The 16,899-nt window shown below is 37.1% G+C and overlaps 1 protein-coding gene across 19 annotated transcripts in view; it reads right to left on the bottom strand.

Annotated features, from left to right (window-relative positions):
• The window catches only part of SLO2 (slowpoke 2), a 559,700-nt gene that overhangs the window by 33,951 nt on the left and 508,850 nt on the right, over nt 1-16,899 (bottom strand). For 12 of the 19 annotated variants that reach the window (XM_067089831.1, XM_067089836.1, XM_067089833.1 and 9 more), the window contains 3 exons: nt 14,446-14,571; nt 5,279-5,464; nt 3,794-3,928 (listed from right to left, as the gene is read on the bottom strand). In XM_067089831.1, the coding sequence (XP_066945932.1) occupies nt 3,794-3,928; nt 5,279-5,464; nt 14,446-14,571 (447 nt within the window). The remainder of the gene's footprint in view (nt 1-3,793; nt 3,929-5,278; nt 5,465-14,445; nt 14,572-16,899) is intronic. The other 7 variants (XM_067089837.1, XM_067089842.1, XM_067089839.1 and 4 more) reach the window with 1 other exon arrangement.

Raw genomic sequence — 16,899 nt, 5'->3', positions numbered from 1 at the left:
GGGACTGCCTGTACTTTGATATCTTTCTAGGATACGCAACTAGAAATGGAGATTTATTTCACTTTAATTACAAGCTATCTTTATTAAAGTCTGGAGAAAAAACTTAATGATCTGGTAAAAGTATCCAAATAAAACAATTAAGTCTGTATTAGCGATATTTGACTGATTTCAGATGAAACTTGAAAAGACATGGAAGATAAATACTTGTACTTATCAAAGCATATTCAACTGGAAAGGCATGACTGAAAATTAAACGAGTCTCTACTGGAGCCTATTTGGAATGTCATCACCGATTCCAGCCCGTTCAAAACCTACAAGAAATGATGGTGTTGACAAGACCCAAAAACAATACCCCTTCATTTTAATAACTGACTGACATTTTATCTATTTATCTATTAGTAACTTAATCTATTTTTTCCTTTCTGATAATTGATCTCCTCTTCCAGTTACTTCTTTCAAGTGAACATCATATTCTTTGGAAACTTGAATTTTAAGTCAGTGGCCCCTTTGGTGGACTTGTTCCATATGGATAGGTTCCATCCTCCGAGTAATAATAATAATAATGATAATATAATAATAATAATACTAAAACATATTCTAAACACAGTAGATTAAAACTGTACACTGAAAGGTGGTTCCCCTATATTCCATTCTCCTTCTCCTCTCTTTTTTGTAATCTGGGGGTTTCGTGTTCCAAATGAGACCAACAGAGAGACACTGAGAATGACAACGGTTTAGGATGTTATTCATTGCTTGCGAAGCACTGTTTTTTTATAGGCACAATGACCTGACATGCGGTACAGAAAGCAGGGTGAAAGGACTAGTCCAATACTAGTTTAATTCCCTTCATAAAAGAGAGAGCGGGAGATTTTTTAGAATGAACAACATTCTAGTAGAAATTAATGCATGATGTGCGTCCTCGACTTACGGAGGGATCCGTTCCAGCACCGCGCCAGAACTTGATTTCCGCTGCAAGTTGATTTTTTGCCGTTATCGGCACTTTAACGGCACTTATGGCGCTGTAACTTGAATTTGGGTGTCGTAACTTAATGTTGCATTAAGTTACAGTGCCATAAGCGTCATTAACTTGGTGCCTATTCTTGCCGTTAGCGCCGTCAATGGTGCTTACGGCACCGTAACTTGTTGCAACATCAAGTTATGGCGCTGTAAAATGCCATTAACGGCGCCGAAAAAGAGCCATAAGGTTGAATCGCCGTAAATCGGTGGCGCTTTAAGTCGAGGACGCACTTATTTACTTTCCACAGCAATTTTGGGTTTTAAAATAGACGTATAACTCACTCACAACAGCAATAAATCTGATTTTTTTTTCGTTTGTTTCAAAGTGTGCTCTAGAGATCCTGCCTTGAATTTATGCAATACAAAGACTGCGAATTTATTTAAATGGAACTCTTCAATCTTTATTTAATGATGAAACAGCGCTGTTACAGATATATCAAGACAAAGTGAGTATGTTATCAAATCTTGTGCATTCAAAAAATTGTATACTAGAAATTAATACAGAGCATGGACCAGTGTTCATATATATGTCCCCTGCAAACTTCAGCTGTGGTCAATGATTTCACCTATACGTTGAATCTAAGTTGCAGATGTTGAGAAGTATATGGATTTATATGGAATCTATATATACAAATCGTACTGAATTATAGGAGGAGGACAACAGCACATCACCTGTTTCAATCAAGTTCAAAAAAGCGTAAAACGACTAGGAATTCTATGTCATTTCACTACTCGATCAACTACATGGAAAGGGTTCAACGGGACGAGTGACCACCCTCCTCTCCTGTCCTGTGGAGGGAATTATTGGTCCTCTTCAAATTTAGGCTGCGGGTTCTCAGAATGGATTTAAAAGCAGCTGAAGAAGAAGAAGATAGGATAGGCTCAGTTGCACTCTATACATTCAGGGTCGTTTAGAAGGTGAAGATTTTATAGTTCCAGTGAGTTCCGACAGATGGTGCTGCTGTTGAAGTTTCACGACCTAACTTAGCCCCCCACAACCTAACCCAACCAGTGCCAAAGAAAAAAGATACATAAAAATAAATCCTGTGTAGTTCAGTGAGCTTGGTGATCCAACTTGTGATTTGGAAGTGATCGAAGCGACAGAGGGCCACAGATCAGTCACAAATTAAGAAGAAGAAGAAGAAGAAGAAGAAGAAGAAGAAGAAGAAGAAGAAGAAGAAGAAGAAGAAGAAGAAGAAGAAGAAGAAAGCTTGGGTGGGTGGGAGGGAAGTAGAATCATTTTCGTCATACTGTTTGACTATGTGGAAGGGGCACAGATGAGTATTTTTCCAAAATATCATCTGCAAATAACATAACAGTAAGGCTGTGAAGGAAGTGGTGACAAGATATATATATCATTTTAAAAAATAAAGAGAAAAAGAGCTGTGTTTATCATCCCTCATGTGTCAGTCATTGAAAGAAAAATAAACAGGTGAACTAATTATTGGTAAAAAATGTTTAAAAAACTGAAGGACTTACTGTGGTACTGCAAATTACTTTCCCACGCACGACACATACGAGCACACTCAAATGCCCTCACAGATGGTACGCTCACGAAAAAGCAAGCACACACACACAACACGCGCGCCTGCGCTTGCACACTCACATACACACACACACACACGCACACACAAAAAGAGAGAGAGACACAATCTGTATATAAATAATTGGCAAAGGCTTTATCATGAAAATTATTTATGGGCAGAAAGCCATGCATATCTTTACTGAGAGGGTTCTATGGTGTTGCCATTAATCTGGTCTTGGAAAAGCTGTTGATGCCAATCAAAATACTCAAAGCTGATTGATTGATCTGGGCTGCAACAATAAGAGCAAAGGAACTGAACGAACAAACGACATCATTACGTTTCTTCAATGAAAGTCTACTATATTTTTTTATGAATGAAAGCGCAGCATTTTTGTGAATGAATCTAGTACAACTTTGTTTTATTATTCTTTTATGAATGAAAGCAGTAATATTTTTAGGAATGAATCATCTTTGTTTACTGTTTTCTTAAGAATGAAAGTAGTAGTATATTTTTGTGAATGAATCAACCTCTTTTGTTTACTGTTTTCTTGAGAATGAAAGTAGTAGTAATATTTTTGTGAATGAATCAACATCTTTTGTTTACTGTTTTCTGAAGAATGAAAGTAGTAGTAATATTTTTGTGAATGAATCAACATCTTTTGTTTACTGTTTTCTTAAGAATGAAAGTAGTAGTATATTTTTGTGAATGAATCAACATCTTTGTTTACTGTTTTCTTAAGAATGAAAGTACTAGTAGTAGTAATATTTTTTGTGAATGAACCTCTACATCTTTGTTCACGAATGAGGAACACATATTCCCTTCCAGCGTTTATGCTTAAATGAAATAAAGAGTCATGTCAGAACCAAGGGATGTAAAAAAAAAAAAAAAAGAAAGAGAAATACAACAATTCATTCTGAATTCAAAAGAACTACGATGTTAAGTATCAATATACACAAGACTTGTACAATATCACATTATAGATATATCGAAAGCCATCTCTCAAAGCCTTTTATTTAATTTTTATCAGAGGCGTCCAGACAGTCGCATATATGTGGTTGAAATCTTCGAGAGCAGGTTCTGTGAGTAACTTTAAATGGTAAATATCTTCTATATGAGGTGTTCTCTGCACATTCAACCAGTGGGATATCTAACTGCCGGATTCCTCGTGAAAGAGACTTTTAGCTGGAGTAAAAGTGAAAAGAGAAATGACCAGAAATAAAAAGAGAAAATGGTAAGCCGCAAAGACGTACATTGTTACCAGGCTCCATATTACTGGTGTCTATCGTTCTGTACATGCCGATGGGGATTTCGCAGGTCGTCGAACACAGCTTCTGGTAGAGGCGTCCGTACGTCCTGATCCACAAGTCTTGCTTGCTGATCTTCATCTGCAAGTGCAAAGGAGGCGGTTGTTTGAAAATTTGCAACCATGCTTGAGTACAAGATAAAGAATATTTGCCTTGATCACATTTCTGAACTGTTATTGGGCTGATTAAATGATGCTTCTGGCTGAAGAAGCGGTGCGTTTGGTCTTGGAATTCCTTCTTCTTACAATCTTTCTGACATTCAAATTGATACATATCCACTTCTACTGAAGGCTTATGAAAAAGCCATTACTTGATGGCCACTAAGGGCAATTCTTTTGACCATTAAGTGCAATTCTTTTCAGAGCTTCTAAGGGCAATTCTCCTCATGGCTACCAAGGGCAACTCTTTCGTAGGATTCTAAGGACTGCTCTTTTGAAAACTACAAACATGGGGCGCCAGAAATTACAGATATGGCAACAAAATTTCTGCAAAGCTGCATATTAATAATTGTTTTGGACCTATCTTGTTGCTTGCACATTTTTTGTTTGTAACTCTTGTACAAAAAATCTTTGTCTTTATAAATGACTGACACTTAGCAACACATACAAAAATATGAATGACAAACGTAACTCATACGCCGAAACATTACCTTCGTTTTTGTGAATGAATGAATTCATGCTTAGAGACTCAATTGTCTAAACATTAAAGGCTTTGCAGTACAGAGTAATGTATAATGAATATGCCTATTCCTACTGAGACTACAGTAGACTCATTGCAAGAATTTCCCCAAGGGCTATTGGTCACATAAAGACTTCCTGCACTGGTTCAAGAACCTATTTCCAAATTACGGCTACACTAGAATCACCAAGGGCTGTTGGTAATAGGGTGCAACCCTATTCTTACAGATGCTACGCTAGAATCATTGCTAGAATTTCTCCAAGGGGTATTGGTAACATATCTTTGTATATGGGTTCAAGAACCTATTTCCAAATTACGGCTACACTAGAATCACCAAGGGCTGTTGGTAATAGGATGCAACCCTATTCTTACAGATGCTACGCTAGAATCATTGCTAGAATTTCTCCAAGGGCTGTTGGTCACACAATGACTTCCTCTACTGGTTCAAGAACCTATCTCCCAATTATGGCTACACTAGAATCACCAAGGGGTGTTGGTAATAGGATGCAACCCTATTCTTACAGATGCTGCACTAGAATTATTGCTAAAATTTCCTCCAAGGGCTGTTGGTCACATAATGACTTTCTGTACTGGTTCAAGAACCTTTTCAAGAATCTACTTCCCAATTACGGCAACGCCAGAATCACCAAAGGCCGTTGGTAACATGATACATCTTTCTGTACTGTTTCAAGAATCTATCTCCCAACAACAGGGATCCGAAAACACAAGCTACACATTCAAGACTCAACTTACAGACGTCAGAAACCCCGAGCCAGGGGCCTGGTCGACTCCGAGGAGCAGCCTGACGAAGGTGATGAGGTAGTCCTTGACGAAGGCTTGGTACAGCAACGTGTCGAGCATGCTGGCCGAGAAGACGCTGCCCGCGGCGAACGGCAGACGGAACATGTAGGAGATGTGGGAGCCTCTCTCCTTCTCCCTCTGTCGAGAAAAAGACGTCCCTTCGTCAGATCTTCGTGGGGGAGCTCGGGGGGCGTTCTTGACAAGTGCTTCAATCATGGGGAGGGGGTTAGAACAGCTTCTTTCACCATTCATAGCTACAGTAAGTGCCCCAGGGGCTATAATGGGCTTCTTATTTTTTTCCCCACCTAAAATTACACCTATGAGATTCTGTCTAACCGTAAACTAAGTTCGTCCTAGGCTTCCCATCACTCAATGATGGTTTTGCATGAAGGATATGGATATGGTCTTGGTATATTTTTCAAAAAACATTTTTTTTAGTTTGCAAAAATGATCTAGATACTGAAAAATTACAAGTTCATAAAAAATTGAGAGACTATGTCTTGAAGCCATGACTATACAAAAATTAGGCGGATTTCTAAGTTCCTGTTTTAAAAAGGTGGCTTTTAAAACAAGACAAACACCCAATAACCAAGATTTGGGTTAAAAAATATAACTCAATACAAAAAAGAATAGGTGATTCAATTGTAATATCAAACCTACAGCAAAAAAAGTCTGATTAGGTATTAAAAAATAGATATAAAAACACTACTTGCTGTAGGTTTTATATATGAAAAATATGGGGCTGAAAAAAAAAAAAAAAAAATCACCAAGTCCGTTAAAATAACTCTTTAAAAAAATATTTAAAACAAGCTAAAACTTCAAAATTAAGGAGAGAGCAAGAAAAACTAAGTATATAATTAATAAAAATAAAACTGAGACTTTATCCTCTTACAAAATCCAGAAGCGAGCATGGAAAAATAAGTACAGTCAATGACAAACAAAACATAAAATGATTGAAAACTTGGTAAGATGTGAGGATCTCCAGCTAGCCCACGATAACTGTGCCTACTAAGCAAATGCACTACTACACAGTAGTACAGTTTCTGTACTCAATGAACACGAGACTTCATTTTGTTTAGGAAGGATTTCAAGAATTTATACTATGAAATACATCTTGTTTGTTTTCGCAAAGAACTGTATACACCTGGATTCGATTTTCTTCCAGTACTGATTACAGAGTCACAGGGGGTTTTCAAGGCAGAGTAGCAGTTATGGAGAACATTATTACAATGTCTTTTTTGGTAGAAATATGAAGAATTCTATGGATGGGCAATGGCAGGTCACCACAAAGGGAGTGATGAGAGCAACCTGGGTTAAATCTCAAGACTATGACACTGCAACATTGATAAAAGGGTGACTGGACGAGAATTATCTGAAATTTTGATAGTGTGAAGAGATTCAAGGTTTGGTAGATTCCACCATGATAACACTGAGAAAAACCTGACTGACTCAGCACAATCAACCCTCAAAGGACTGGTTATCTGAGAACCATGATGTGTTTAGCATTGTGGGACTAACAGGAGGGGTCAGCTTGAGAAAACCACTCGAGGGCAACTGGGAACGACCTCTATGAAGGAGAGAGTGGCAAAGAGCTGACTTGTATAGAAAAATCAACTGAATATGACCCTTAGTAACATGTGTAACAGCTGTCATCCTAACAAAGAAGGGACCAGTTCTCTGTGGGCTTCCAGAAACTGCAGGCAATGTGAAGGACTGATTTTCAAAGTCACCTTGCTGTGAACTGCTAATCAAAGATTGGCCTTTGACAGACTGAACTCTGACACTGAAGAAACCAAGGACTGATTAGATTAGATCTGAATCGTCGAGAATTACAATACTAAAAAAAAAAGGGGTGATTCACAGCTGATATTAAACCACTTGTATAAACTTCACTGTGGTGGAAATCTTCTGTCTCCTTTTTTCTTCAACAAAAACTGGTGTACCAACTTTCCTTGAAAGCGAGAAATAAAGGAGGCAGAGGCAGGAATGCCAAATATGGATTTGCAAAATCCTGCAAAGAACATATACGAAAAAGAGGATTTTCTGAGTGACTGTATTCTTTGGGCTACACTGAATGGAAAATCCAAACAGGGTAAAAAGTTCTTTCACTATGCAGTCTAAGAAAATGATCTAAAAAATGAAGTGGATAATGACTGCAAAATCGTCTCCTAGTAACTAATCAATTATCTTGTACTGTATCATACTGCAACATATATATAGCTGATTTAAAATATAAACATTGTTTTTTAATTAAGAGTTTAATCTCGACAGATGTATTTAAGAAATTTATTTCTCAAAGGTAAAGAATCATGAGGTTAATTAAAGAGAAGACCACGCGTTCAAACAAAATGAAAGGAATCATTATATCAATGACCTTTTTTGCCAGCCTCAGCAAGTCAGACCAAGTCCTGAATTCTGAATGACCTCATTTGCTCATGGTGAACTAACTAGTGACCCGTCTCCAACATTTATACTTCATGTCCTCATTTTCCAAAGCACTGTTCATTCAGTGGAGACTACCTTCTCACTTATTACAATTACTTTCAATATTTTCATTTTTATACCACTTTATTTCTGTATTGTGAACCATTAACAATTTGTGCTTTTACTTTTAAATTTACGTCAATCTAAGGAGGGCTTTCTTCCCACTTCTAACCAGACATTTCCTTTCAGTATTTACCTGCCAATGTGACACTCCTCTAGAAGTTATATTGGTATTTGGTAGTTCATTCTTTCCGTTACTGGTGTATCTGAAGCTGTTAGCTTCGTACTTGACTCATGAGGAAGCAGTTACCACAAACAGTCCCAATAGGAACTGGCCTGATCAGTAGAGTCACCAAAAACAGTCCTACCAGATTATCAACAGATTCTAACTCACAGAAAGCTACCATATACTTAGCCTTTTTGCATACTTCTAAAAAGAGAAAGTGAGTACATACAAGGGTCCCTCAATCACTAACACCCAGGTAATTCAAGCACTCAAGACTTGCTCAGACCTACGAGAATAATAAAGGCTACATTTTCATGGCAAATTTTTAAATTTATGAAACAAAAATCCTGTCAAGACATCTGACGTTTGCTAAATGTCTTGTAACTCTCTTGGCTTCTGGAACTTATCTCTCCTATTTTATATATTTTATTCAAATAATTGTCTTTAACATTTAATTAATATTTTTAAAAAGTTCTATGAGTTACCAGTTCTATTTATGTTTAAGATAGCTTTGCACGACATTAAAGAGATTATTTCATATCCACATCCTTGGAAAAAAAAAAACTGTCCACACAGAGACTAGTCACTAACAAGAATCCCTTGCTATCAGATCACAGAGAAACATTACAGTAAAACAATGATATTGATCACAAAGGAACATTACAATTAAACATTTAATACTGACTTTTAATGACTAAGATTGAGAGTTGAAAAAAAACACATAAAATATATATATATGTATACATATCAACATTGCAACATGCAAATGACCAACAAAGTTCAGCATGCAGAAAAAAATTTTCGTGCACTCTACTAGGATCTACCTGTTGCAATCAGAAACCCAAAAAATATATATACATTATCTTTCTTAACTGATAACATTGGAAGTTGATCCAAAATGCACTTGGAAAAAGAAAACATTTCTGAAAGCATCAGACGCATGCTGACCCTCTTCCGTGTGTCCTCTAGTGGTAGAGGGTGGCCCACAACTGCCAAATACTCCCTCGAAAGGGCACTGTCATTGCCAGAGGCTTCTGGTACCATAACTTTTGCAACATCATCATCATTCTTCTTCTTCTTCATGATTTGATCAATCACTCTTAGCATATCTTGACATAGAAAACTTATTATCTACTGACACTCTTCTGGTTTTATGAATGCTCGTATCTCACCTATTTACAACTGTAATATGAATAAGGAGTTGGGGTGCCAAACAGAAAGCAGTGTTTGAGATGAACATAAACCACCTACACAGAGAGGAAGTGACGTCAATATCCAACACAAAAGTTGAAGAGGAATAAAAAAAAACAGAAAAGAAATGGCAGTCTAGAACTAGAGGTGACAGCAGGATTGTGAAGAACTTCTAGATCTTGCAGTTGTAGTTTCCTTGCAGTGAGTGTGCACGTATCAAAGACTTGTTTGTGAATGCCCTAGATTTTTTTATCTTGACAACACGTTCTGCAAGAACTTGAGGGCACCTGAATGCAAGACATTAGCAGTAAATCATTCTTATTTATACCCTACTTCTCCCATTTAATGATCAACCCTCCTCACATAATTCAAATGCTTCTTTTGGACTTATGATTTCAGATTTCAGCTGTGTCTGTTAATTGGAAAGTGCCTCATTGGGGTAAATAAGGTCACTTAGGAAAATTCCACTGATTCCAACTCAAAACTTTGGGTTAAGGTAATATTTAGCTTGAGGTACACAGCAATGATGTATATACAGTAGGGTGTAGCTCTGTTTCTCTTGAAGGAAGACAGAATCCCTGACACTGCTAAAATTACCAGTGATACTTTTAGCTCACGTTCTTACCTATGTGCCCCAAAGACTTATGGATAAATACAGCACTAATCACATCTTACAAAAGGATTCCAAAGACTCGAATGAATGAATGAATGAATAAAGAAATTTAGGCTATTAAGCCAAACACTGTGGGACTTCCAGCCATTCAGCTCTTAAGATAATGACAAGACAGGGTTGGGGTGGTTGGGCAACAAGATAGAGGGACCCGGGAAAACTAACTGGGACGAAGTTTAAGGATCTAAAGGTGAAACTGAGGGCAAACCTCAAAGTTGCACTAGTTAGGGAAGTATGGAAAGACCGAGAGAGAGAGAAGACTTGTTAAAAGTAACTCTGCCACTGACTTCACATCAGACTGTAACTGAGGTGTACTGTACATTGTGGTAAAATATGGGGACACTGTAACTAAGGTGTACTGTATACTGTGATACAATATGGGGACAATGTAACTAAAGTGAACAGTATACTGAGATACAACATTAGGACAATGTACCAAAGGTGCACTGTATTCTGAGATGCAATATGGGGACAATGTACCAAAGGTATACTGTATTCTGAGATACAACATGGGGACAATGTACCTAAGATGTACTGTATTCTGAGATACAATATGGGGAAAATGTACCTAAGATGTACTGTATTCTGAGATACAATATGGGGAAAATGTACCTAAGATGTACTGTATTCTGAGATACAATATGGGGAAAATGTACCTAAGATGTACTGTATTCTGAGATACAATATGGGGAAAATGTACCTAAGATGTACTGTATTCTGAGATACAATATGGGGAAAATGTACCTAAGATGTACTGTATTCTGAGATACAATATGGGGAAAATGTACCTAAGATGTACTGTATTCTGAGATACAATATGGGGAAAATGTACCTAAGATGTACTGTATTCTGAGATACAATATGGGGAAAATGTACCTAAGATGTACTGTATTCTGAGATACAACATGGGGACAATGTACCTAAGTTGTACTGTATTCTGAGATAAAATATGGGGACAAAGTAACTAAGGTGTACTGTATTCTGAGATACAATATGGGGACACTGTACCTACGTTGTACTGTATTCTGAGATACAATTGGGGGACAATGTACCAAAGGTGTACTGTATTCTGAGATACAATATGGGGACAATGTAACTAAGGTGTACTGTATATTGTGAGACAATATGGGGACAATGTAACTAAGTTGTACTGTATTCTGAGATACAATAGGGGACAATGTACCAAAGGTGTACTATATTCTGAGATACATGGGGAAATGTACCTAAGGTGTACTGTATTCTGAGATTACAATATGGGGACAATGTAACTAAGGAGTACTGTATTCTGAGATACAATATGGGAACAATGTAACTAAGGTGTACTGTATACTGTGATAAAATATGGGGACAATGTAACTAAGGTGTACTGTATATTGTGATACAATATGGGGACAATGTACCTAAGGTGTAACTTTACTGATATACAATATGGAAACACTGCAGCTTGTGGTCTGTGAGTGTAAAGTTAACTTATCTACACGACAGGAAAACTTTGAAAACGAACAGACAATGAACAGACAAAGTGGAAAACTGACGCGTTACCAAAAATGAGCATTTTTTATATTAACAAAAATACATAAAATTTCCAATGTGCAACTCTGGCTCCTATGAAAGAAATAAAATAAACTATAAAGAGATTATGTGATTACATATTTACCAGAATACTGCATGTATGCCAGCATGCATACCAAGCCTAGTGGTTTTTTAATAATAATATAAAATATACATTAATGTGCCATTAATAACTAAATGGTTTCCTGCAGGTATACTATCATCTAAGCCATCTCAAAATGAGGTAAAAATGTCAGCAGACAACACAGGGCCATCTTGGATTTTGAAAAAAAAAAAAGAAGAGCAAAAGAAATTGAATCTAAGAAAAATAAAACTTTTAAATTGGATCTTATAATACTTTCTGATAATTAAAAATAATTTCTCAGTTGCCATATTTAATTTATGTGAGTTTACTTATACATTCATGTTAGAGAGAGAGAGAGAGAGAGAGAGAGAGAGAGAGAGAGAGAGAGAGAGAGAGAGAGAGAGAGAGAGAGAGAGTCTGCTTGGATATTATAAAACTTTCTGATAATTAAAAATAATTTCTCAGTTGGCATATTTACTCTTTGTGAGTTTACTTATTCATTCATGTTAGAGAGAGAGAGAGAGAGAGAGAGAGAGAGAGAGAGAGAGAGAGAGAGAGAGAGAGAGAGAGAGAGAGAGAGAGAGTCTGCTTGGATATTATAAAACTTACTGATAATTTAAAGTAATTTCTCAGTTGCCATATTTATTTGATGTGAGTTTACTTATTCATGTTTTAGAGAGAGAGAGAGAGAGAGAGAGAGAGAGAGAGAGAGAGAGAGAGAGAGAGAGAGAGAGAGAGAGAGAGAGTCTGCTTGGATATTATAAAACTTACTGATAATTTAAAATAATTTCTCGGTTGCCATATTTAATTGATGTGAGTTTACTTATTCATTCATGTTAGAGAGAGAGAGAGAGAGAGAGAGAGAGAGAGAGAGAGAGAGAGAGAGAGAGAGAGAGAGTCTGCTTGGATATTATAAAACTTACTGATAATTTAAAATAATTTCTCTGTTGCCATATTTAATTGATGTGAGTTTACTTATTCATGTTTTAGAGAGAGAGAGAGAGAGACTGCTACTGTTGCTGTTTAAAGACATTTCACCAGCAAGGCCACAAAGACAGGATGCAAAAAAACAAACCAATAAAAAAACAGGAACAACAAAAACTGCCAATTGCTCGAAACAACAGCAAACAGGAGCAACGTTTATTATGAAACCTCGTGTGTAGAAACATCAACAGACCTCAGACTAAACACTGTACACTGCAGACTCTAGAGAGGGAAACCCGTCCACTGCATCCGTCTATTTCAGTGAGAAATGCAAATGGCTCTGACAGAAATTATACGGGAAGTTGAACTGTTCTTCAAGACCACTTTTGTCTAGTGTACTACAAAATATCTGCTAAGATATATTTTGAGATCACAGACTGGACGTACGTTCTGTACACACAACTGCAGAAGAGTACACTGCAAAAATAATGGACTTCCAATAGCTGATAGGAAAGAATTTGTTTTACTTTACATTAGATGTAACCCAGCAAATCAGCAGACACAAGCAACTAAACTAGCATTAAGAATGTGAATCAGAGGAAACAACGAAAGTGATCCTATAGACTACTGAATGATGCAACTGGTGTTACAGCAGCTAAGGATCCCCATAAAAAACTTCATACTTTCCTTCCTTATTAAAACACTACTAAAACTTGCCCACAATTACCTACAAATGACCAAATTTCCAGGACCAATTCACAGCTGTGCAAACTTGTCATACGGATGAGTGGAATTTCCAAGTATGTGAAAGCACTCAATCTTCTTAATAGGTATATTAGGCTACTGTGCACTGACACATGGCTGACAGTAAGTGTAAGTTATCCTATGTAAATAAATAAACTTGATACTTTGGGGAACTTGGTGATGATGACGTTCAATCAGAGGACAACTCAAAGTTTATGTTGACTGACCTAGGGGCAAAAACCAATAATAAAACTGTACATATTTGTGCATGAAAATATAGTAACATAACTTGACAGAGGATTTTGGATAATGATACAAGCATTCATATTCAAACAGTGTCAGAAGATACCTGGAACTGATTAATCAGAAATAAAAACTGGATGCTCATCCTGAGTGAAGTTCACTTGGCTCAAATAAACCTCAAGAAGTTGTGGCAGGTAAAAACAAGTATTATAACTATTATTTTAATACAGCACTGCCTCTGTTCATCAGGAATTTAATGGACGAGCACCCAGTAAATATAACTGAGACTGAACTGACAGCTTTATGTTTTTCACTGAGATATGATAAGAAGTGCTGTGGTATTTGTGACTAACAAGGCTCGGCCGGTGAAGCTCATAGGTACTCATGCCGGCAGTACAGTAGTGAAAGAGACGGCCAGACCTCTCAGGACAAAGGACAGGGAGAGTGGGTATTATTACAAAGGTCTCCTCCTTTCGTCAACTTTTTAGATATACATCTTCAAGAAAAAGGAAATACTGAACTGTTTAATAGCGGAACATGAAAAAGGTGGAAGTGTTAAGTGTACCATTCTCATCTGATACAATATTAGGTTACAAAAAAGTAGGGGCGAGTTGGAAAACATATAAATATATAAATATATATATATATATAATGTGTGTATGTATATGGATATATACACACACAACTTCAAAATGACGTTTGTCACTCTAGAGCTCGCCGCCGTACCAAGCATCAAGCAGACCGCTGGGACGCAGCAAGCCTCAGGGGTGTTATTGATATATATATAAAGCTAGAGTTAAACTTCACAAGCGAGAAATCAGGGAGCGCTGTGCAATGTGGCCGGGATTTAGGCCGATGGACCACACTGGGAGAGGGGATGTGCTTTTACGCCAAACGCCTCTTTGGGTGCGAATCCGTGATTCCTCAAAAGAAAAAGCCAAGAAATCCGAGAAAATTCAGTAAAGCGTCGTGGGCTGCAAGTGGCACAGCATCAAGGTTACCCGCTCCAGCTGATTAATGACTTCCGAGTAGTATATGGGTCGCTGCGGCTGAGGACGCCGCCGGAAGGAACGCGACCTGGACCTGCGTGATGAAGGCCGGCCACCCTGGCCCTGAGGCTGCTTACCCTGCAGGTTACACAGCACCTGTCAGACACCACTGCCACAGACACTCAGACAACCAATGCAGACACTCTGGATATCCATTTATATACTGTACATGCAAGTCTAGGTCTAACATCTCAAAAGTCTTACTGGCCAGCAATTTATGACCTACCAATAAACGTTCTACATTGGCAATTTCCTCTGTTGTTCATCTATTTGATCTGTAAGTTCTTGTGTATTGGATCTGTAAGGTCTTGCATTAACTTTATCAAATTGTGGAACAAACAAGTTAGAGACCAGACCATTAACTATAGAGAGAGCACTGCTAAAATGAGAGAGACATAATTATGAACTGGCACAAAATGTACGACATAATTTTATTTGTTGAAGTCAAGTCATTTTCATCTTGCAAACCAGAACATTGTGAATTTTCAGTGTGAACTAGACAAGACGCCAGTTGTATGCTGAAAGCTACTCAACCAACAGAAACTGAGTTTCAGAATGTCTACCAAAGGCTTCAAAGTTTTACTCTAAAAATAATTCCCCAGTGTTAAAACTGCATTAGTTAATAAATAAGCAATTATTCAATCATTGCTGGCGTGTAAGAGACACACCTCTGAAGTAACAAGTAACAACAATATATATGAGTTTTAGGAAAAACTGTTTAAAAAAAAAACAAAGTCAGACAACAAGCTGTCACTATCATAATGCATCTGGAAATATATTCATGATGGTCACTCAGCAAGTAAACAGTAAACCTTATGATTACATAAATGACTTTCATTCGTTGGACCACTCAGCTACTTTCAACCATGCTGCTGCTTGAAGGACAACTGAACAAATATACATGGAGGTAACATAAACACCTTTTTAGTCCCTAACACATCTAGCTCCAAAATTTAGATTCAGATTCACAATGGCCACAAAACTTTTTTACATGACCACAGTGAACATCATCTTAAGTTATTAAATCCAATGAAAAACATAGCTTAAGAAAACTTTAGCACAGAACAACTTCACGAATCGCCACAAGTCTAGCGTGACGATTTCACCAAAACGTACAATGCTGCAGTTTTCCACGTAACATTTCTCCTGGCCGTGGTCATGTCAAGAGTAGATTTCTGAATGTAAAAATAATGAGCAAAGTTACTTCAGAAGCAAAATTAATCCTTAAACACTTACTCGGGAAAAGATTGTAACTCACATTTAGATACCTACTCCAAGATCAGATATGAGATGGTATTTCTATGAACACAGGCCCTTTACAGATATGGAAATTCACGTGACACTAACATTTGACATGTACACAGATATTTTTTTACTGCATCAACAGAGGTCAAACTTCACTCGCATATGGAAATTTCCAAGCTTGTTAAAATGAATTTGATTTGGAAGTTAAGTCAGGTGTAATCTAGAGCTGGAATTCCAATGTACAGGTATTACTGAAAAATTCACTAACCGTAACTTAGCCATGTAAAATTTGACAATGGAATGGAAGAGCATTTTAAAATCAAAAAATGAGTATGTAACATTAAGAAATTTAACATTTTGACAACCAATAAAGAAAAGACTGGCAAAATTTCATTAAAACCATGAATCTGTGAATGTGACTTCCCCTTATCAGATAGTGAATTCCCTCTATAAAGCTTCAAAAAACGAAAATTCTTTTGTGATCAAACTAAACACAGTCACAATACAGTTGACACCCAGTATTCGTTGGGGATGCGTACCACTAGCCCCCGCGAATAGCTAAAATCCGCGAATACTTGACACCCCCCTAAAAACGCTTATAACTGCCTATTCCGATGGTTCAAAAAGCCCTCTAAAAACGCTGTACCTGAATATTTTAATCGTTTTATCACAAAAAGTGCATGTGGTCACAAAAATGATATGAAAATACAGTAATTTGTGAATATTTCTCTATGAAAAATACAGCGAATAGGCAAATTTTCCACAAATAATGTGTATATATGTCCCACAGGGAAATCAGCGAATAAGTGAAGCCTCGAATCCGGAACCGCGAATAAGCGGGGGTCCACTGTATACATATGTAATAGGCTTCTTATTGTTGGGCCAAAATACATGAAAGCAACTTCAGTTTTCTACCTAATTATGTCTCCTCCATTCTCAATGTAAAAAGGACAATGATAAGTTCAAATGAAATCAAACGAAATTAAATTTCATAAGGCTTGCAACTACAGTGATAAAATACAAACTAAGTCACGGTTGAGTGATCTTCTAACAATAGATATTAAGTTATGATCTAGAGCAGTCGATCCTCTCTTGATTCTATGCAACTGATAAAAAAAATCAGACATCTTACGAATCATAAAACTTGACGGTAATACAGCA

The sequence above is a fragment of the Macrobrachium rosenbergii genome, chromosome 46 (assembly GCF_040412425.1).
Source record: "Macrobrachium rosenbergii isolate ZJJX-2024 chromosome 46, ASM4041242v1, whole genome shotgun sequence".
Taxonomy (NCBI): domain Eukaryota; kingdom Metazoa; phylum Arthropoda; class Malacostraca; order Decapoda; family Palaemonidae; genus Macrobrachium; species Macrobrachium rosenbergii.
The sequence above is the reverse complement of the archived record's forward strand: the minus strand, read 5'-3'. Positions and strand labels throughout refer to the sequence as shown.